A 23333-nucleotide genomic window follows, 5' to 3' on the forward strand; every position below is an offset into this window, starting at 1 on the left:
ATATGCCCTACATGAAGGTTGTTGTTGTCCAATCTAATTACACCCAATTAGCAACTCATGTAATAAGAAGGATTTTGTGTAAAATTATTATTATTTTTATTATATTTCAAGGAATTGTACTCAAATATTGGATTTAAAATTTTAATTTACCAGAATAATGACTTTTTAAACTTTTTCCCAAATTATCTGATTTCAACCTTTGGAATCCTCATACGATCCGTCAACTTCCCACGTAGTAAACCTTGTCCATATAGCACTATGCCAGCCCATCCTTTAAAACCTAAAATTCCTCCTTTCCCCATTCTCTTTGCTCTTTCCTCTTTCCTTAATGGACATGCTGATGTGGCGCCATTTGGACAAGCTCTGTTGACATGGGCAAATATAAAAAAACTAAAGAAGAAAAGATTACAGGAAAAATACAAAAATAATAAAATTTAAAATACAAAAGGGAAAATAAGGATTATAAAAAATTAAAAAATGAAATAATAATAAAAAATGAACATAGAAAAAATAATAATGGTAGGAAAAGTAATTAGTCATTAAAATAAAAAATAACTAATAAAACTAAACAAATTATTTGAATCAATTAATAATGAAATAATTATTTAATTATATAAATAGAAAAGGTTATATTAATTAGTTAATTAAGTAAGTCCTGTATGTTTGATTAAATAGTTGATTAGTTATATAATTAATTATATCAATTGGCTAGTTAATTACCACAAATCATCATGTAATTGATTATTTTCTTACCAAATCAGTAATTATTCAATCAGTAAATGTATTAAATATAAATTAATCAACTAGTATTTGCAGTCAAATAGTAAATTATTCTAGTTCTTCATACCAACTCCATTGGAATGTGTTCCATTAATTAAATAATTATGTAATTACTTCCTATTCAATTAAATAATTGATTATTTATTACATTAAATAGCTCAATTGGCCAATTTACTACCACAAATCATGGGTTTTTAATTATTTGCTTACCTAATCAATACTTATTTAATTAGTAAATATATTATTCTAATTAACTAGTATTAGCAATCATCAAATAGTATGTCATTGTGGTTCTTACAGACTCCATTAATCCTACAAAACAAATTAATTAATTAATTTTATAATAAGAATGTGTTCACTAAATTAGATAATTAAGTAATTACTACCTATTTGATTAAATAATTGATTATTTATTACATTAAATAAGAAATCTTATATAAAAAATCTTTTGATTCTATCATTTTTCTGTAATAGTGATTTACTTTGTTTCGTATTAGGAGTTCTATTCAAGTTTCAAGTGGATAGGTTTAATTTTATTTTGATTTTGTGAGTTTTCTCTATTATAAATAGAGAAACAATGTACTCATTATACAATCAATTAATTGTTTTCTCTCTTAATATTTTAAGAATCAATTCCTATGCCTAATATTTTTAATGACTCAAATAAAACAAATAGCAAATAAAATATAGTATAAAACTAAGATATCCAATTATAACTTCATAACATGAAGTAAAAGCTTGGTTCTCCTCATTTGTGATAATGTAACTCATGACATTTCCAGAGGATTTCATAAAGAACAACAAATTGAATAACCTAAAATGTGTCAGTACTTTATCAACTTGAGTCTAATAAGTTAATCTTATAAAAAAGAAATAGAACATGAGATGAAGAGCTGATATGAAAGAGTCATATATGACCAACCAAGAGAAAATGTGATGACTTTCCTAATGAAAAAGTCATTTATGTCAGTGCTATTTAATAGAAGAAATGACCAACAAAGAGCTTAATTATTACCATTAAGAGGAATAATATTGGAGGAATCAAAATTCAGAACAGATAAAGTTTGAAGAATTACATAATAAACAACAATGCTTACTAAAACATGCAATGGAACCAAAAATTGAATATTTACCCACGTAAATAAATTTAAACAAATAAATCAACATGTGAGTAGGCTTAGATTATAACACATAATTGATTTATATCACTTTATAATGGCAACATAAATTTATCTCTAAAGGAATTTTCTATTGTTGTAGACGACTAAAAAGTTTTTTTAAATGTTTCTATCCAATCCAAATTAACCACTTAAATATAAAAATTACCACGTGAGGTTAAATTATTAGATTTCCATGGATATTATCAAATTTGTATGTCATTAACTTTATGTGATTAAACTTAATGTCACTAGACATTTTTCATAATTAAGAATGTTGTGGTTATTACTTAATTATTCAAATGTAAACCAAAATATGACATGAAAATAATTGACTAAAATTTATGCCAATTATTCATTTCTTATATTTAGGTCAATCATAATATGCATAGAAGATTAAGTATGCATAAACCCAAAATAAATTTTTATACAGATAAAAATTAACTAACACTTGCATATTAAACATTCATATATGCATATCCAATTTTTTTAATCCAATTGTGGTTGGGACGTTCGGGCGACAGTCCATATATACCTCATGCTTCCAAACCTTGTTGGGCAACCTATTCCCTATATTCACCTGTTCGACCAAGAGATCGAACATTTTGTTGTCTTCTTCAAAGATCCAAATGTTATAATATCGAGCAATTTGTGGTCTTCTTACAGCCATTTATAATCTAAATCCAAGATTGTCCTCATCAAACCAAAAAAAATAAAATACCAAGTGGTGGATATTTATAACACCTGAATCTCCTCTCCACATGGTAAAATCATTCTATAGCACTTCAATAATTTTCAACAATATTCTAAGGCATTTCAAAATTAACCAAACTATTTCCATCGTAGATACACTAAACACTGTAAAAACACACATATCAAGTCCAAATCCACCGAACATCCCTAGTAGAGTACCATATGATTTCACAGTCACTACAAACTGTACCTCGTCAGTGATGGGGGTCGGGTTTCATTGGCAAATGGACGCCTTTGTAGGCGACTCAACATTGTTTGAACTGGACTCAACACCCTAAACCCTAATTCTAGAACCAAAACCTAAACCCTAAACCCTAACCTTAAAACCCCTAAAAGCACTAAAACCCAAACACTGAGAACCCTAAAATTTTTTTAAAAAAAGACTAAACCCTAAAAATACAATAAACCCTAAACCTAACCAAGCACCAAACCCTAAATACACTAAACCCTAACCCTAATCCCGAAATTAAACCCTATGAAGACAAAATTGAACCATAAACCCCAACCCTAAATCCCACAATTAAGCAACAATTAATACACATTACTTACAAAAATTAAAATTAAATCAAATACAACACTAAAATAATAAAAATAGTCAGGGTATAGGCATACCTTCTTAAATTTGGGGAAAACCGTAGTCGAAGGGTGAAATCGAAGCCGAATCAAAGTAGAATTGAAGAAATCAACGCCGAAATATAAAAAATCAAAGAAAATCAAAATTGAAATGGGGGAAATCAAACGAAATCAAGAGGTATTTTGGGCGAAGAGAGAATAGCTACATGGAGAAGGGAGTGGGAGGCCGAGAGGACGTTCGCAACGAGAGGGAGAAGGGAGAAGGGAGAAGGGAGATGGAGGATGAGAGCAAGGAAAAAAATTTCGGAGGAAGAAGAGACTAGAGAAGAATTAGACCGAGAGAGGGAAGAGTGCAGAAGAGAGACTGAAATGAAAAAATTCGACGAGGGTTCAAGGCATCCCACCTGCTTCATCCGGATGATTCTCAATATTCTACAGAATCCGAATTCCCAAAATTAAACCATAGAGATGATTTTAGGGTTCTTCTGATTCATCGACATGAATCATGCGCTAATGTTCCACTAACAATGTTAGGAAATGAACTGAGTAATGTAGTTGAAGTTCATCTCCTGTGTGAGTTGACTAACCCCTCCTATTAGAACTGAAGTCAATTACTTTGTGTGTTGTTTTCCTAGAGTGAGCACAAAGGTGATCTGAAATCTGTCAGCATTAGCATCATTTATGCTGAAAATTTAATCTTCTTCATGTCTAAAAACTATTTTCTGAGCTGATGGGTTAGTTCATTGGAGAAAGAGAATAGAAACTGATTTTTATTACATTAACTAAAATTGCAAAAATGTTTTAGCTTGCATACTCAGAAGTTTTTCTTTCTACCACATTTATCAAAATGCCAAATTTTATTGATCGCACCCGTTTGTGTTACCCTCTCCATCCTACCAATCCCTTGGCTTCCCTCTTCCTCCGTGTTCTGTCGGTCTTTTCCACATTCTTTCCATAAAATAAAATAAAAAATTAAAATCTTAAGAAAAACTCAAGTTATTAAAAATTAAAACAACGCTATGTCATTGGATTAAAGAAATAAAACGTTCTCTGGCCATGTCAAAACTTAACCGAACTACATTAACAATGGAAAACAAAACAAAATCGTAGTTTTTTCCCTCTTCTCTTCTACCAAAACATTTCAAACCGTTAAAAAAGAAAACAAACTATATATACAAATACGTTTTGTTGCCCCTAACCTCAACAATATGAGGGAGAAATTAACTGGTGGCAAAGGAAAAAAGGGTAAAAAGGGGTGCAACAAGAGGACTTCTTAGGAAGTCACCCATCCAAGTACAACAATCGCCAAAACACGTTTAACTTCGGAGTTTTGATGGGATTCAATGCATTAATGTTGGTATTATCGCACCCGTTTGTGTTTCCCTCTCCATACTACCAATCCCATCCCTAGCTTCCCTCTCCCCTCGTATTTTGTTGGTCTTTTCCATATTCCCTCCATAAAATTAAATTAAAAATTAAAATCTTTGACAAAAATCAGGATATAAAAAATTATAAGTGTTTTGTCGTTGGCTTAAAGAATAAAACTTTCATCGTCCATGTTGAAACTGAGCAAAACCACATTAATAAAGGAAAGTAAAACAAAATCGTACTTTTTTTTCTTTTTTCCCCTCTTCTCTTCTACCAAAACGTTTCGAATCGTTAAAAAAGAAAACAAACTATATATACAAATATGTTTTGCCGCCCCTAACAGTAGCATTGCGAGGGAGAAATTAGTTGGTGGCAAAGGAAAAATGGGGAAAATAGGGTGCTACTCAAGGACTTCCTAGGAGGTCAACCATCCTAGTACTAGTCTCATCCAAGTGCGCTTAACTTCTGAGGTCTGATGGGAATTAGTGCATTGGTGCTAGTATGATCGCACTAGTTGTTGTTACCCTCTCCATCCTGCCAATCCCTTCCTCGGCTTCACTATCCCCCCGTGTTCTGTCGGTCTTTTCCACATTCCCTACATAAAATAAAATATAAATTATAATCTTATGCAAAAAAAAGATATAAAAAATAAAAAAGGAGCACTATGTTGTTGGATTAAAGAATAAAACATTCACCGTCCGTGTCAAAAGTGTAGCGAACTGCATTAATAAAGGAAAACTAAACAGAATCATTCTTTTTTTTCTTTTTTTCCCCCTTCTCTTCTACCCAAAAGTTTCAAACCGTGAAAATATATATATATATTTGTGCATAGTCAGATGCTTAGCAAGTTAACAAATGACTACATAACAAAGGTCTCTTGCTTTTCAATCAAGCACAATATGTCTTTTGATAGACAGATAGATCAATGGAACAACATAATATAATATAAAAAATACTTAAGTGGTTCTACCAATATGATTGGCACCACTATGTATAAAAATTAAAAGTATACGATAATCTCTTCAAAGAGTTTTGATATCAAAATTCAAAACTCAGATAAAGTAATTTATCAAAACTCAAATCAACCAAACAAAGTACTAAAATAACTATGAATGTAAAAAAATATACTTAGCTTGCTTGAAAACTCAAGTTGAAGACCTCCATTCTTCTAATTTCAGAGTATGGGACAAGTGGATCACAGAGTATGAATGTGAGGCACTTCAAATTCATGTCTAAGTGTTGAGCATAGGTTGACTCCTATGTTATTTTTTATGATAACAAAACTAAATTGATCTAAAAATTTGAAAAACTAAGTATTCAGATATTTCACCTTCAAGAGTCAATGCATCTCAAGGTTTAAAACTTTAAAACGATCAAGCCTACAAAAGATCTCGAGCATCAATGAAGGACATCACTAGAAGAAGCACGCACAAGGAAGAAGACAACGAGAAGACTAGAGTTCAAATGTAAAAGTTAAATGTCCATACTCAGTCCCAATGTAAGAGAGTACTCCTAAACTCCCTTTGTTAAGTAAAATTGTGAAATTGGAGCTTTAAGTCACAAAAGGCATATAGATATGTTTAATAACATCACTTAGAACTTGTTAGAGAACTTAGAGAAAAAAACATTCTCATATTTTAAATGTCAACATAGTTGAACTGACACTGGAGTGATCGATCATCTAGAAGTGTAGGGGCCAGAAATATAAAGCATGATTGAGAAACCATAGTCGATTGATCCATCATCCAGAACATGATTATTTCATGCTAAAGAGCCTAATCAATCATCCCATTTGGATTGATTGATCAATTCTACCCAGGCAAACAAATTTTACATGGAATGATTGATTACCCCACCTGATTGATTGATCAGATAGAATCTTTCCAATCAAACAGAATCTTGCAAGTCAGGGGCATAAAGCATGATTGATCATAGGAAATGCACTAATCGATCATACTTGTGCATAGTCAGAGGGAATTCTGATTGATCAATCATCCCCTAGTCAATGATTGAGTAACTTAACTTTTCTGGACCAACTGTAACATATTGATCAATCAGTCCATAGATCAATATGTCACTGTCTAACAGAAAAGTAGTTGTTATGATCAATTGATCGATTAGTCACATAACAATGATTGATGAATCAAAGTACTGATTTTTGCTAATGGGCAAAAAATGACTAGTTCGAGTTGGGGAAGTTTTTAATACCCCACCAAACATTGTATTGAAAATTTTAATGAGCATTAATTTGCAAATATCCTAAGCTTTTACTCTCAATCTTGCAAAATCTCTTAAAAATGCTTTAAAGTGAAGGAGTGAGTCATATTCTTTGAAATTTCACGTCTCTTTCCATCCCATCCTTGCTTTCATATAGTCAAGCTCCTTCAATCACTTCACATTGTGTTGCCAAGGAAGAGGAAGCTTGGATCTCTCAAGGAGAATGATCTCTCCAAGTAAGGGTGTACATTTTTCCTTTATATTTACTTAATTTTATGAAAGGTACATCTAGAACCCATAGAATCTAGATAAAAAGGGCCAGCTAGAGCTAGAATCTAGTAGCAATCTCTTGGGAAGATTGGTATTGTAAAATACATGTATTGAGCTACACGTGGTTTAAAGAAAGCTGAAATCTCTTTATGTAATTACAGCTATTAGAGCTTTTGAATAGTAGAATTCCCCAAGCAATGGTTCTCTCGTAGTGAATACCAATAGGGGAACTTCAATAACAATTTTTTTTGTCTCCTATGGTGTCTGCATGTTTTGTTTTCTATCGAATTACTTTTATGCTTCATTTTTATTACATGTGCAACTTAATTTTAATTCAATATTCTCAATTCATCCACACCTTGAGAAGCCATTGGACCAACAATTAGTATCAGAGTGGGCCAAACACTTAATTGAAATCAAAATCCTCGTGATTTTGAAAAAAGATTCTCAAGAGAAATTGCTCCTTCCCGAAGAACAATATGCCAACTATCCACCTTTGTTCAATGGAAAAAAATATGGATATTAGAAGGTAAGAATGGAATTCTTCCTTCAATCTATGAATTTGGGCATATAGCATGTAACCAAGAGTGGTCCTTTTGAGCCTCAAAAACTTGAATATGGCCTTCTGATTGAAAATGAATTCAATGAGCTAACTAGGAAAGAGAAAGAGCAGCTCAAGACAAACTCTAAGGCCTTAAACCTAGATCCAAATGAGTTCAAAAGGGTCCCCACATGTAAAATTGTCAAGGAAATTTGGGAAAAACTAAAGGTCACACATGAAGGAATTACTAGAGTAGAAGACTCTAGAATTAGCTTATTGCTAGGCCAAGAAGATGAATTCAAAATGAAACTAGGTGAGTCAATAGCTGAGATGAACTCTAGGTTCACTCATATAATTAATGAGTTGAACATTCTAGGAGAAGAGATTTTCTTGTATACACAAAATGACAAGCTACTCAAGGCACTTCCAAAGTTATGAGAGGGAAGGAAGATAATTGAATCCTTCTCACTTATGAGATGGAACCTCAAGATGTTGAGGAAGAGCAAGCTAAGAAAATTGCTCTTAAGCCCAAGACGAGTGTTGAAAGTAACTCTAGTGAAGAAAGTTCTGATGACGTAAGTTTCATCACTAGACATCTTCAAAAAATCTATAGGAAAAAGAAGAATTTCATAAAAGGCCAATATAGAACTCAAAATGACAAATTCTATAAGGAAACTGATGTTTGTTTTGAGTGTGGGAAACTAGGACATAGAAGGAACAAATATCCAAAGCTTGAAGAAAGAACCCCATCTACAAGCAAAGATCCCAAGAACAAAAAGAAGAAAGTCTTGATCTCAGTTTGGGATGCAATTGAATAAAAAAGTCTATTTATTGTCTAAACAAATATAAAGAAAAATGCAATGCTCTATTACATGATATTGCAAGGCTCAAGGAAGAGCTTGTTGGAGGCTAATGAAAGATTAATAGCAAATGCCTCAAGACAAAATGAATTGATAGACAAGCCATCATGTGATTGACTTGCATTTGAAAAGAAGAGTTTAGACTTAGGCCAAACTTCTATCTCTCAAATCCACATCTAAGAAGAAAGTTGGAAAGAAGAGTACAAAGCAAAACAAGAAATTTTCTCCCATTCCTCACATTAGATGCCACTATTGCAAAGAGATAAGTCACTATGCCCACATTTATGAAATTAAGAATGAAAAAGGCATCAAACAAACTTGGGGTACCCAAATCAACCGAAAAGGTTGTAGTAACCCAAAAGAAGTTGGAATAACAAGTTTGGAAACCCAAATCACCTAGAACCTCAAATGTTAGCCCAAAAGGACCCAACCTAAAATAGATCTCAAGGGTTAGACTTTTCGTGATGTAGTTATGTCTCTAAGACAAGGCTCAAAAAAATTTGGATTTTGGATAGAGGTTGCTCCCTTTCCCTCGACTCCATCTTATTCGAAACTGTATTTAGGTTTTCAAAAAACAACTCAAGCTTGTAAAAGTTCCAAAAGTAGAAAATTGATTCTTACCCACATGTGTTATCAACCAAAATCTAACCCTCACTCCAAACATGAAACCCCACCTTGGCCAATTCCAACCCTGCTCATTTCTTTTTCCCACAACCTTGTTTCTTGACCTGTGTGTTCAACGCCATGTTTTCAAAAACCCAATTCTGAGCCGCAACCCTAAACCCTAAACCTTAAATACAAATAATAAATAAAATTAATGCTTAAATACAATATGCATCAACTAATGCATCATATATATAAACAATATGTTCTTGATATGCCAATTTTAATCATAGATACAGAGAAATCCTCTCTTCCTTGCTCATCCATTCCATTCTGAATTAATTCTATGGAAATTCAAAATCTTAATCCCATCATAATGGTAGGAACAAAAACAGTATTGGGCATTAACAAAGCTCCCATTATGAATAAACAAAAACAGTGTATAATTTTTAATAAATAGTCAACATTAAGAAGGTGAAACAAAAAACAAACGCCAGCATGATCCAATGAAGGCACGCTGGCTTATCTTCCTCATTCGCAGATGAAAAAGTGCCCTGAAGTGGAAAATACGGAAGAGAAGAGAAACACAGCTGAAATGGAAAAGAAAGAAGAAGAACAGGGAAAAAAAGCTGAAACGGATAATAAAATAGAAGAGAGAAAAGCAAAGAGACTAACGTGTGGGAGTCAGAGCTGAGCGTGCAGAGACGATGATTAGATGAGCAGTGACTTATAGCAGCAGAAAGACGTTCGCTCGGTAGATTTTTGGCAAAGAGTCATAGTCAAGATCAAAACTAATTGAATTTAACTGAAATCGGTTCCAACTCATCAAACGGAAATCGGTTCCAACTCATCATTATCGCTTTCGTTTCTTTGAAGATCCAAAATCAATCTGATTTTCTATTATCTCTCGGATTTTCACTCAACTCTCGTTTTGCTTAAAAGGTTGAGGGGGTGAGAGGAAGTAGCGAATCATCTCTTCAATGCAGCAAACAATCCTGTTGAGGGGACAAGTTATGGAATAAATGTACAGCCCTGAGAAGATTCATTACTATACACAGAAAAAGTGTCTTTACAATTTTATTGAGAATTTGGAGAGTTACAGAATATTGATTTGGTATGACAAACAACACCAACAAATATTCATTTGTTTTTTGAACCCTGTGAGAACTACTCATTTGATCTCACGAGGTGGATTGATTTGTCTACCATAGGAGTTCAGTAGCTTGAACTTGATGATATTCGTTGGATGAAGAAATTCAGAAAACCGGATTGTTTGTTCTCTTGTCCTTCGATATATTCCCTCGACTTTACCTGATGCATAAAGGAGCCTCATTACATTTTCAATGGTCTCAAATCTCTAAAAAATGAAAGCAATGAAGATTGATAATCTTCAGCTGAAGAGATGGAGATAAGTAAGCCGAACCTGAAGAGTCTTAAGTACAATGGTGGAGTTTGGAACAAGGCCACTTTCAACAACACCCTCCCTGGATGAATCTACGGAGATGCACACCCTTGACCTCGAATTCTAATTTGAACTATCCAAGGATATAGATCACTTGAACTCAAGTTTTTGCCCAGAAAATAGATTGATTAACATAGTACTTTTTTTGTTATTTCAGATCACAAATAGCTATGTGTAACAAACAAAAAGCCAGTCAATGGACTTTTTGCATAAGAGAACCTTTACTCAGAAGACTGACAATATCAGCAAGCTACTAGAAAATATTATTCACTACATACTCTCTTTTCTTCCATTGAAGTGTGCAGTGATTACATCAATTCTGTCTAGGCAATGGATAAACTTGTGGAACCCCTATGGATTTACAACACTATTATAGGCTTGACAAGGAGTTCACAACAAATTTAAAGTAGCTATTATAGGCTTGACACTATTATGGATGTACAAGCTTTTTACCAACTTCTACAACTCCATACTCTGGACAAGATTAAGAAGTTTCTCCCGTTCTTTTGTCTCGGTGACAGATACTCATCCGATCTCACAGAATGGATTAAATTTGTCAAAGTCAAAAGGCACTCAGACTCAATAGATGATGATGATATCAGGTGGGGGATGAATAAATTCAGAATGTCAAACTCTTTGTTCTCTTGTCTATCAATATCATCTCTCAACTTAACTTGCTGGATACTGGAGCCTCCACAAGATGTCAAGGGTTTCAAAACCCTAAGAAGTGTTGCTCTCTATCGTGTGGCCATTACTGGTGATCCATTAGGTGAGATAATTAGTGGGTCCCTCTTCTCGAGGACTTGACTTTGAGTTGGTACAACTCCCTGAAGTCAGTGAAGATTGATCATCTTCAACTGAAGAGATTAAGAGTGGAGTTAAGTATCTTGAACTTGATGATATTCGTTGGATGAAGAACTACAGAAAAGTGGACTATTTATTCTCTTGTCCATCGATACCTTCACTCAACTTAACCTGATGCATACAATTTCAATGGTTTCAAATCTCTAAAAAACTGAAAGTAACGAAGATTGTTCAACTTTGGCTAAAGAGATGGAGATAAGCAAGCCTAACCTGAAGAGTCTCAAGTTCAAGGGTCGAGTTGTGACAAACCCACTTTCAAAGACATCCCCTCCCTAAATGAAGCTTCCGAGATGCTCACCATTGACCTCGATTTCTACTTCGAACTATCCAGGGATGTAGACCACTTGTACTCGAGACTTTCAAATTGAATGCTCAACCCATCCAGCTGCTACTTTGAACCATCACATTTGTCAAATTGAATGCTCAACCCAACCAGTTCAGCATCTAGAATGGTTGGGTTGAGCATTGCAATTTGAAAAACTGGATTGTTCAACTTGTCAATATCTCAGGTACTGGCGGAGCTCTAGTAAAATTTTTGTCATGACTCCGTAGTGTTTACCTATGATAGGCAAGCAGACGAACTTAAATAGCGTTGAGAAGATTTAAGAAAGCACCATTAAAGGAAAAAAAACAAAGAGGATTCAAATAGCGATGGAGAGCATCAAATTAGCACATTTTAAACAGATGAATGAATGAGAAAAGACTTACAAATGGATCGATTGCAGTATAGGAATCCAATCTCCTAGAAAAAAGAGGATCACAACTTTGAACAGCTATGTTGTTCCTCTTCTTTGCTGCAATTTCCTTACAAGATGCAAAAGAAGAAAAAGATGAAAGGAAAAACAAAACACTCTTGATTCTCTTTCCCCTACTCTCATTGCTCTAACTCCCTCTTGCTTTATATAACTCTTGTTTACACATTTCTGATTGTAAAAAACAATTCAGACATTCAATGCGCTCATAAAATGGGTTGTAAAAGACCTGAAAGTTGGCTGTAACTTGTAAAACACCAGCAAATCGGTGGTCTCCCCTACTCTTTCCTGCTTTATATAACTCTTGCTTATGCATTTCTGGTTGTAACAAACAATGCAGTCATTGAATGCACTCATAAAATTGGTTGTAATAAACCTGAAAATTAGTTGTAACTTGTAAGACACCAGGAAATTGGTTGATACAAACCTGACGAAGGGGCGTGACAGATGTTGCTGTGTCAGCAACCATTTTAGGATGGAAGCAGAAAGTGCCATTAGGCAAACTGCCACATGGATGAGTGGTGTCAGTTTCAACCCATCGGTTCAATGATTTTTTGTTTCTTATATAGGGAAAATAGATTTAGCTTAAAACCGGAAGATCCGACCCGTTAGTCTGGTCCTATAGTAATTGGACCGAGTAAGATTAGGTCCGGTTCAATGCTTACAAAGTAATGTGAAAAAATTATGTTATACTTTACTGGGGTTTCGTTGAGTTACAATGTTTCTTTCCATTTTCTTTTCAAGATTTCTTTCAAAAAAATTTCTGAGCTCATTAAACTAAATAACTTCCTAAACTGTAGAAATAAGAAATAGAATGTGGTTACCTAATCCAGTGCAAAAGTAAAATATGGAGCAATGACACATACATTGAGTGAAATATTATGGGTGAAGTCACTTCTCTTTGAATCTACCTCAATGAAACTTCACTGTGACAATCAAACAACTATTTAAGTTATCTACAATTCAGTCTTTTCTAAAGGAACAAGACATAATGAGATAAATTATCATTTCATTTGAGAAACATAAATTATTTGGGATTATCTGCCTTGAATATGTCTCTTCCCAAAGCCAGGTGACCAATATCTTCACTAAAGTGATTGCAATGAGACCTCTTTTGTATACTTGTTCCAAATTGGGTGTCTATGATGTGTATGCATCAACTTGAGGGGAGCATTGGAGAAGGGAAAAGGCTAAATTGTAATTTTTTTTGTTATATGTCTATCCATCTATTTCACTTATATAAACGAGCAACTTTGTCTAAATTTAGTCTTTCCAAGGGAGAAGAGAGGAACATGCTCTAAGCTTCTCTTTCTTTTCCTCTTAACTCTCTTTCTCTTGTGTAGCTTTCTCCTTCCTCTCCTTCTTCCTCTTCTTTCTCCTCTCTTCTTCAATTTCCTTCCTTCTTCTTCTTCTACACTCAACCTTAAGAGAAAACTCAAGATAAATTAATGGAATCATAGAATCTAATATTTCTAATTTTATATGGATAGTATAAGTGGACCATAGCCAATCAAATGGATATGCTACTAGAAATTTCATTCGAAGGATTTTTAAACTACAAAACATACTTAAGGCATATAATTGATAACTTGAGTGTTTGTTATCATAAAACTTATCTCAATGGGGTTCTTAAAACCAACATTCCCTACATTTTTATAGCAGACTCTCATAAGTTTTTAGTGATACAAATGTCATGAATACATAAAAGGAATACCAAATACAAAAATCAAACTCTTTCATCTTGACTCCCCAAAGTTCAATGCTATGTTGACTTTGTGTGGATTTTTATACGTTCACTCCAAATTTTCTCCTCCTTTTGATATCATCAAAATTTATAATGGAGACTATAGGTATGCTTCCCTTATAGTGATGCTCCCCCGACATCATGCAATGGTCTCTCTCTGGCTATTGCATTCTACTACCCCTAAGATATGTACATTAGCTTGTCATTGTACACCCCCCACCCCCCCTTAAATTTTACACTCCCTTTATTTTCATGATTTCAAGATTTCTGAAGTAGTCTCAAGTAATATCACAATCAAAACACAAGTCTCTTTTTAGGGATCTTGGGACTACATGTCTTATTTCATACTCACAAAACCATACACAATGACTAAAACACTGGTCAAAATTGTTAGTGAATTTTCACTTCTAAAGCTGAGCTGGCAAGGCTCTACTTTCACCTAGATTTACTAAGTGATTTCCTAGAAGCTAATTTTCAAGACCCTTGTCTAGAGTGTTTAACCTCCTTTTGGGCTACATTTTCTCGTTCTTTACCCTACTACTTCTTTCTCCTTTTCAATTTTCTTACCAACTATGCTCATTTGACACTCTTGGTCTCATGACCAACTTTCTCAACTTGAGGTGACTTCTTCATACCCTTCATTTGGTTTCAATCACATTTCTCCAAAATTCTTCTATAAACTAGCCCAAGGCTCCATTTCTTTCACCATACTCTATAGTTCCTTTTGAGCCTTTACTTTTTCATTTGCAGACATCAAATGAGATTTTTGGATTTTAGGTTTTCAACTTATCTCATTTTCGTGGCTTCTTTATTTGCTAGCCTCTATCTCAAACTCCTTATGAGGTTGCTTTCTTCTTCTTTTACTACTCAAAAAAGATCTACTGATTTTAGAATATGAATTCTATCTCATTTCTTCATTCATGCTTCTTGCACACTCATTGCCTTAATTTACCCTATAGACTCAAAACAACATTGCAAAAAAAAAAAAATCTCACATATATAATAATGGATTTTAAAATAAATTCAGCCAAAACATTTATTATATCCAAGATGAATCTCATCATCAATGATTTTAAAATAGATGATATTCTAGATGAGAACATCTCTATGAGACTTTCTTACTCTCACAGACTTACTCCTAATTTGAAACCAAAAGAAATGTAAAAGAAGATATTGAATTGCTACATTGGGAACTCTAATGATTTAGAATATGCAAAAATATTCAAGAAATAAAACAGCTTTATGAATAATTTTCACTTTTATTGCCTTTAGACCAAAAAATCTTAGCTAAGGTGTAGTTTTGGATAAAATTAAAAAGTCACATACAAAATAATAATTTTCATTTTAAATTATGGTGAAAGGATATCATTGTTATGGGATACCACATTTCCCATAACAATGATATCATTTCACATTAATTAGAAATGAATATTATTATTTTGTAGGTGACTTTTCAATTTTATCCAAAACTACACCTTAGCTAAGATTTTTTTAATCTTTTAATTTAATTTGCTATAATTAGCAACACTAAAAAGTTGACGAGGTGGGTAATGTGTTACGTATCAACCACAAGAATTGGTGTAACTAGTAATATCTGTATCATTACATCTAATATGCATCTTTTGTTGGATTGTTTTAGTTATGTATCATCTTTCAAAGCTAATATCAACACACCCAAAGTCCAACACATATTACTCGATGCATGAAATAAGTGACAAGGGCATCTCTTGGTACGAGGACTAAATGATCGAGATCCAAAATGATGTTTTTATGTGTTTTAGAAGAGAAAATCACAAAAGGCATCCCATTAAATTTCATGTATGGTCTTCCTCAACCTTGTCTAGGATAGATAAAGGTGGTGATTTTGAAGCAGCTAGATGATGAAGGTGTGAAAATTTAAGCAATCATGGAAGATTTGGGCAGACACGTCAACGCTCAAGAACAACTCTTCAAACCACCAACAGAGGAACAAAAAGAATTGCGTGAATTGAATCAGTGTGAAGACTAAGTATACAAGGGTTTACATAGTTTTTCAAAACCTCACAAAAAGAAATTACAAATGTCTAGAATTCCACATGTTGAAGTGTCTTAGTGTCAACTAGGTGTCTTTAAAAATTTGTACAAATAAATGGGTTGTTCCTTCCATTCTTCTTCTACAATTCTTGGATATTGTTCCTCTTCACTTCATTGATTCATTTGTCCTTGATTATCTCCATTTTATTGAGTGATTTGTGAGGATAAATATCCTTGATTGATTTTTATTAGTAGTATGATTTGTTGGAGAATCTTGAATAGCTAATTATGTTTGTGGTGGGTCCCTCATGTGGATGAATGTAGGATAACTAATTATAGAAGATCCTTGAGGTGGCTGAGATTCATCCATGCATGAAGGCGTCCCCCTTTGCATGGGTGTGAACCTCTCTTCTTATAGGTTTTCTTTGGGCATGATTTCTATGTTCATGATTCATTCCTTGGGCATGTCTTCTATGTACATGTTTCTTCGTGTAGCTTTAGGTTGTGTAGTAGAGGGCAAGTGTAAGACTCTGGAGTAGGGATCCCACTCCCATGCATGTGTGTGCCACACTCACAAGAAAAAAAATACAACAAATAACTAATTCCTATGGATTTTTCATCACAAAGCTATTTGCGTTAGAGTAGCAACACTTGGCATGTGACTTAAGACAGAGTTTGGAAAGGATTCGTTCAAAGTAAACCTATAGGGGGTGAATAGGTTTACTAAAAAATTAAGAACTTTAAAATAATCAATCATAATCACATTCACAACACCAACTTTTATAGTGGTTCACAATCACTATTTTAGATTGTAGCTCTACTCCCGGGGATCTCTTACCTTGGAGTTAAAGGATCTACTCTGTCAAGCCAAACGAATTTACAAATTAGACCCACACAGGTTCAATTACAACAACTTTCCCAAAAAGTTAGGGGCTTATATTTAGCAAACTCTAAATACATAACCTATAACAACACTTTTTTTCACACAAGGACTTACTAAAATAACAGCAACAACAACACTTGCACACATATAGACTTACGGAAACAAAAAAACATACCTAGACAAGGTCTTATGGCAATAGAAAATACTTGTCCACATTGAGTTCTATGGCAAGAACAACACTTGTCCACATAGGGACTTATGACAACACTAAGTATAGATGCTTCGCAAGTTAACAAATGACTACGTAGCAAAGGTCTCTTGCTTTTCAATCATGGTTAAGTGTTGATTATAGGTTGACTCCTATGTTATTTTTTATGATAAAAAAACTTAATTAATCTAACAATTTGAAAAACTAAGTATTCATATATTTCACCATCAAGAGTCAATTCATCTCAAGGTTTAAAACTTCAAAACGATCAAGCCTACACAAGATCTTGAGCATAATTGAAGGACATCACTAGTAGAAGCACCCACAAGGAAGAAGACAATGAGAGGACAAGAGTTCAAATGTAAAAGTTAAATGCCCATACTCAGTCACAATGTAAGAGAGTACTCTTAAACTCCCTTGGTTAAGTGAAATTGTAAAATTGAAGCTTTAAGTCATAAAAAGCATATAGATATATTTAAGAACATCATGAACATAATTTAGAACTTGTTAGAGAACTTAGAGAAAAAACATTCTCATGTTTTAAATGTCAACATAGTTGAACTGACACTGGAAAGATTGATCATCTAGAAGTGCAGGGGCAAGAAATATAAAGCATGATTGATAAACCATATTCGATTGATCCACCATCCAGAACATGGCCATTTCATGCTATAAAGCATGATCAATCATCCCATTTGGTTGATTGATCAATTCTACCCAGGCAAAAAAATTTTACATGGAATGATTGATCACCCCACCTGATTGATCGATCAAATAGAATCTTGCTAGTCAGGGACATAAAGCATGACTGATCATAGGAAATGCACTAATCGATCATACTTGTATTGCATAGTCAGAGAAAATTCTGATTGATCGATCATCCCTTGTCAATGATTAAGCAACTTAACTTTTCTAGAAAATGGTAATATATTGATCAATCAGCCCATCGATAATTATGTAACTGTCTAATAGAAAAGTAGTTGTTATGATCAATTGATTGATCAATCACATGACAATGATCGATCAATCAAAGTACTAATTTTTGCAAACGGGCAAAAAATGTCTAGTTCGAGTTGGGGAAGTTTTTAATACCCCACCAAATATTGTATTGAAAATTTAATGAGCATTTATTGGCAAATATCCTAAGCTTTTACTCTCAATCTTGCAAAATCTCTTAAAAGTGCTTTAGAGTTAAAGAGTGAGTCATATTCTTTGAAATTCCACATCTCTTTCCATCCCTCCTTGCTTTCATATAGTCGAACTCCTTCAATCACTTCACATTGTGTTGTCAAGAAAGTGGAAGCTTGGATCTCTCGAGGAGAATGATCTCTCCAAGTAAGGGTGTACATTTTCCCTTTATTTTTGCTTAAATTTGTGAAAGGTTCATCTAGAACCTATAGAATCTAGATACAAAGGGCCTGCTAGAGCTAGAATCTAGTAGCAATCTCTTGGGAAGATTGGTGTTGTAAAATAAATGTATTGAGCTACAAGAGGCTTAAAGAGAGCCAAAATCTCTTTAGGTAATTTCGGCTACAAGCAATGGTCCTTGGACAGTGAATACCAATAGGAGAACATCAATAACAAAAACATTTGTGTCTCCTATGGTGTGTGCATGGTTTGATTTACTTTTATGCATGATTTTTTATTATACGTGCAACTTAATTTTTATTTGATATTATCAATTCATCCTCCCCTTGAGAAGCCATTGAGCCAACAATTGGTATCAGAGTGGGCCAGACACTTAATTGAAATCAAAATCCTCGTGATTTTGAAAAAAGAATAAATGGCGTCTCAAGACAAATTGCTCCTTCCCGAAGAACAATATGTCAACTATCCACCTTTGTTCAATGGAAAAAAAATATGGATATTAGAAGGTAAGAATGGAATTCTTCCTTCAATCTATGAATTTGGACATATAGCATCTAACCAAGAGTGGTCCTTTTGATCCTCAAAAACTTGAATATGGCCTTCCGATTGAAAATGAATTCAATGAGCTAACTAGGAAAGAGAAAGAGCAGCTCAAGACAAACTCTAAGACCTTAAACCTATAACCAAATGAGTTCAAAAGGGTCCCCACATGTAAAATTGTCAAGAAATTTTGGGAAAAACTAAAGGTCACACATGAAGGAATCACTAGAGTAGAAGACTCTAGAATTAGCTTATTGCTAGCCCAAGAAGATGAATTCAAAATGAAACTAGGTGAGTCAATAGCTGAGATGAACTCTAGGTTCACTCATATAATTAATGAGTTGAATATTCTAGGAGAAGAGATTTCCTTGTATAGACAAAATGACAAGCTACTCAAGGCACTTCCAAAGTTATGTGAGGCAAGGAAGATAACTGTGCATGAGAATGATAACTTTAGAACTATAAGTTCAGAAGAGCTACCATGAATCCTTCTCACTTATGAGATGGAACCTCAAGATGTCGAGGAAGAGCAAGCTAAGAAAATTGCTCTTACGGACAAGACGAGTGTTGAAAGTAACTCTAGTGAAGAAAGCTCTGATGACGTAAGTTTCATCGCTAGACATTTTCAAAGAATCTATAGGAAAAAAAAGAATTTTATAAAAGGCCAATATAGAACTCAAAATGACAAATTCTATAAGGAAACTAATGTTTGTTTTGAGTGTGGGAAACTAGGACATAGAAGGAACAAATATCTAAAGCTTGAAGAAAGAACCCCATCTACAATAAAAAATCCCAAGAACAAAAAGAAGAAAGTCTTGATCTTAGTTTGGGATGCAATTGAAGAAAAAAGTCTATTCATTGTCTAAAAAAATATAAAGAAAAATGCAATGCTCAATTACATGAGATTGCAAGGCTCAAGGAAGAGCTTGTTGTCATGAAGGAAGCTAATGAAATATATATAGAAAATGCCTCAAGACTAAATGGATTGATAGACAAGCTACCATGTGATTGACTTGCATTTGAAAAGAAGAGTTTAGACTTAAAAAATCAAGTCAAACTTCTATCTCTCAAATCCACACCTAAGAAGAAAGTTGGAAAGAATAGTACAAAGCAAAACAATAAATTTTCTCCCATTCCTCACATTAGATGCCACTATTGCAATGAGATGAGTCACTATGATCACATTTGTGAAGTTAAGAATTAAAAAGGCATCAAACCCAAATCAACCAAAAAGGTTGTAGTAACCCAAAAGAAGTTGGGCAAACAAGTTTGGAAGCCCAAATAAGCTAGAACCTCAAATGTTATCTCAAAGAGACCCAACATAAAATGGATCTCTAAGGGTTAAACTTTTCATGATTGTTGGAAGATAAGGCTCTAGCCTACACGACCAAGGAATGCCACATATCTAAGAGTATAATAAGATGGGCCAAACAACCAAAGAAGGCCCACAGATTGGCCCAAGCCCATAATAAGTAGGACCCACAACGATTACCATGAGTTGGCATCCTTATCATGTCAGTTGGAAGATCAAGAAGGACTCAAGAAAGTATCTTTATCTAATGGTCACGTCCTAGAAGAGTTTTAGTTTGATTTAGGTTTGTCTTTTATCTATATTGAGTTATTTAATTATGCTTGGACTTATCTTTAAGTGTTACAGTTTGGGTGTAATTGGGACAAAGGTAGTTTTATTGTAATTAGACTCTACTACCTTCCTCTATTATAAATAGAGGTTCAAGTACACTGATTACAACAAAGTCAATGAAGTTTTTATCTTTCCCATAAATTCAACAGTGATGTAGGTATGTCTCCAAGCCAAGGCACCAAAAATATTTTGGATTTTTGATAGAGGTTGCTCGAGGCACATGACCAGTGATAAGAAGAAGTTCATTGAACTCAATCCCAAAGATGGAGGTCATGTAAGTTTCAGAGACAATAACAAAGGTACCATAAAAGGAATTGGTAAAATAAGTACCTCAACCTCTTTCATATCCAATGTGTTTTATGTAGAAGGGTTGATGCATGACTTGCTTAACATTAGTCAATTTTTTATAAAGGAAACCAAGTTTCATTTGAAAAGGACAAATGCTTAGTAAAGAAAGAAAATGATGAACTAGTTCTAGAGAGACATAGAAATAGAAATCTCTATGTAGTGAACATAGTCAATTTACCCTCAACTAGTGCCATTTGTTTGGGTGCAAAAATTGATAAATCTTGGTTATGGCATAAGCAACTAGGACATATATGAATAAATTTCTTGAACAAACTAGTGAAAAAGAATCTAGTGAGAGGACTACCAGATCAAAAATTTGTAAGAGAGAGTCCTTGTGATACTTACCAACTTGGAAAGCAACACAAAATTTATTTCAATGCCAAGAATGTAGTTTCAATCCACTTCAACTAATCCACATGGACTTAATTGGACCTACTTGAACAATAAGCCTAAATGGGAACCGTTTCACCTTAGTGCTAAGGGGGTAAGTGAGAGTCAAATAAAGGATGGTAGGAGAAAGGCTGTCAAATAATAAAAGGATAATATGGGTAATGAGGAAGATAAGATGAAGAATTCAGAGTCATCATGTGCTTTATTTTTTCAAGTAATTCAAATTCATCATCATACGAACCAATGCCAACAATAGTTAGCAAATAATGAATCCAAGGCAAGCAACTAAGGATTTCTTCTTCAATAACAATGTTCCAATAAAAAGACACAATAGCAGTTGCGGTAATGAGCCAATGCCCAAATAACACGTACCAAATATGCAGTTATATAGTAACGGCTAACTGGTGAATAATGAAAGTTCTTAATAAGGACACATGAAATAAAATACAATGAGTCCATCCTTGAATAATGAAGTTGTACACCAAGTAATAAGTTGATGATAATCCAAGGTAATAATCCAAGTAAAAATAAAATGAGTCACGCTGAGTCAAGGGCCCAAGTCAAGATTTTGGGTGAAGCTGAGTCAAGAGACCAATCTGGCTCTAGAAAAAATTAAGACTCAAAATAATGGGCTAAAATTCAGAATAATGGGCTCAAACTCCGAATAATGGGCTCATGAGTCTGAGTTAACCTGGTCCGAGTCAGGCAGAGTCAAGAGACCCAAGCTTGGAACTTGATTCGGTATTATCAAGCAAATGTTAGGGGCTCTGAATTGTCACTCGCGCCTTCAACTGCACAATCATGGCACGCCCCAACCTTGGTTTCAGAAGTCAAATGGAAGCCAAGTAAACCAATTGAGATTCCTGGCTCAAAATAAAACTACCGGCTGGGATTCATGGCTTGGAATAAACTTCCAGCTCAGATTGAAATCACTTTTGAATGAATATACCAGCCAATGAAGCCGCCAATCAAGAAAGTTTTTGAATGAAGATACCAACCAGCAAGATACATCGCCAACTTGATGAAGCCTGAATAATAAGGATTCATCCAATTATAGAGACGTCTAAAATAGCAATAGAGATCTTCAGTTCCAACTGGGATTCAAGTAAGAAAAGATATAGAATAAAGATACTTCGAACATCAAATTATCAATCGGAGAAAAAACACTCTGTTGCCAAACCAGCCACGACTTCCTCCATAAGCTCAACGCTTTTCTAAATGAAGAAACACAGAGCAGGATTTTTTTATCTGAAGGAATGGTTCCATCTGCTTGTGTTGGACCAGATAAAAAACTAGCAGAAGATCAAAAGATGAAGTGGGCCTTCTAGTAAGAAAATAAATTTCCAAACAATGATTAAATCTCAAAGGTGGCTCAGGAGATAATGGAAAGGCCAGCAAAGGAGACAAGCCAGAAACAACGAAGGTTCCAACCACAAACAGCAATGCAAAACAAAGAAGGATATGAAAACAACAACTTTCTAGTTTAAAATATCCAAGCCAAGCAACACTGTGACGTAATGCCATCAATCCAGTAATTTTCCAAGACAGCTTAAAGTAAAGCTTTTCAAGATAAGAAACAATGTTGTTCAATCCTTAATTCAGATCACTAACTTTTCAATAATAACGATGCTAGTAGAATGCTATATTGTCCAGAGAACAATCAGCGAAGTCCAACAGGAATGCTAGCTCATCCAGAGATCAATCAGTGAGGTCTAGTAGAATACCAGGCAATAGGCTTATTAGCATGCTACGTGATACTAAAATCTGCCAACAACAGAATCACTGATGACCAAACATAGTAAGTAATGACTTTCAATGGCCAAAATGGAGCAAGTTACTGAAGCAATAATCTTTTTTTTCTTGGATTATTAGAAAATTAATCAACAACAACCAGAGAGATTATTCAGCAACCAATCGATTATTAGCATACGAGGAACCAAGATTAGCAGATGGATGCTCCAACTTTGCAATTGAATGTTCCATTCGAGCAGCTTTCC

General features: G+C 34.1%; 1 protein-coding gene and 1 pseudogene across 1 annotated transcript; one reads left to right on the top strand and one right to left on the bottom strand.

Moving 5' to 3' along the window:
* Positions 1-4515: 4515 nt before the first annotated feature.
* On the bottom strand, positions 4516-4634 carry LOC137943342 (5S ribosomal RNA; annotated as a pseudogene).
* Positions 4635-6769: 2135 nt separating this feature from the next.
* On the top strand, positions 6770-8097 carry LOC137942987 (uncharacterized). Its single transcript, XM_068788700.1, has 3 exons — positions 6770-6779; positions 7157-7209; positions 7693-8097. Exons 1-3 carry the CDS (start codon positions 6770-6772, stop codon positions 8095-8097), a joined length of 468 nt encoding a protein of 155 aa, XP_068644801.1.
* Positions 8098-23333: the final 15236 nt, after the last annotated feature.

This window comes from Aristolochia californica, unplaced genomic scaffold (genome assembly GCF_029961685.1).
Source record: "Aristolochia californica isolate CCGP_79_NKW_82.1479 unplaced genomic scaffold, dmAriCali1.0.hap1 SCAF_10, whole genome shotgun sequence".
Classification (NCBI taxonomy): domain Eukaryota; kingdom Viridiplantae; phylum Streptophyta; class Magnoliopsida; order Piperales; family Aristolochiaceae; genus Aristolochia; species Aristolochia californica.

Coding starts and splice junctions, on each gene's coding strand:
- LOC137942987 (XM_068788700.1), top strand. Junction 7,210..7,692: donor GCAATCTCTTGGGAAGATTG/GTATTGTAAAAT, acceptor TTGGGCATATAG/CATGTAACCAAGAGTGGTCC.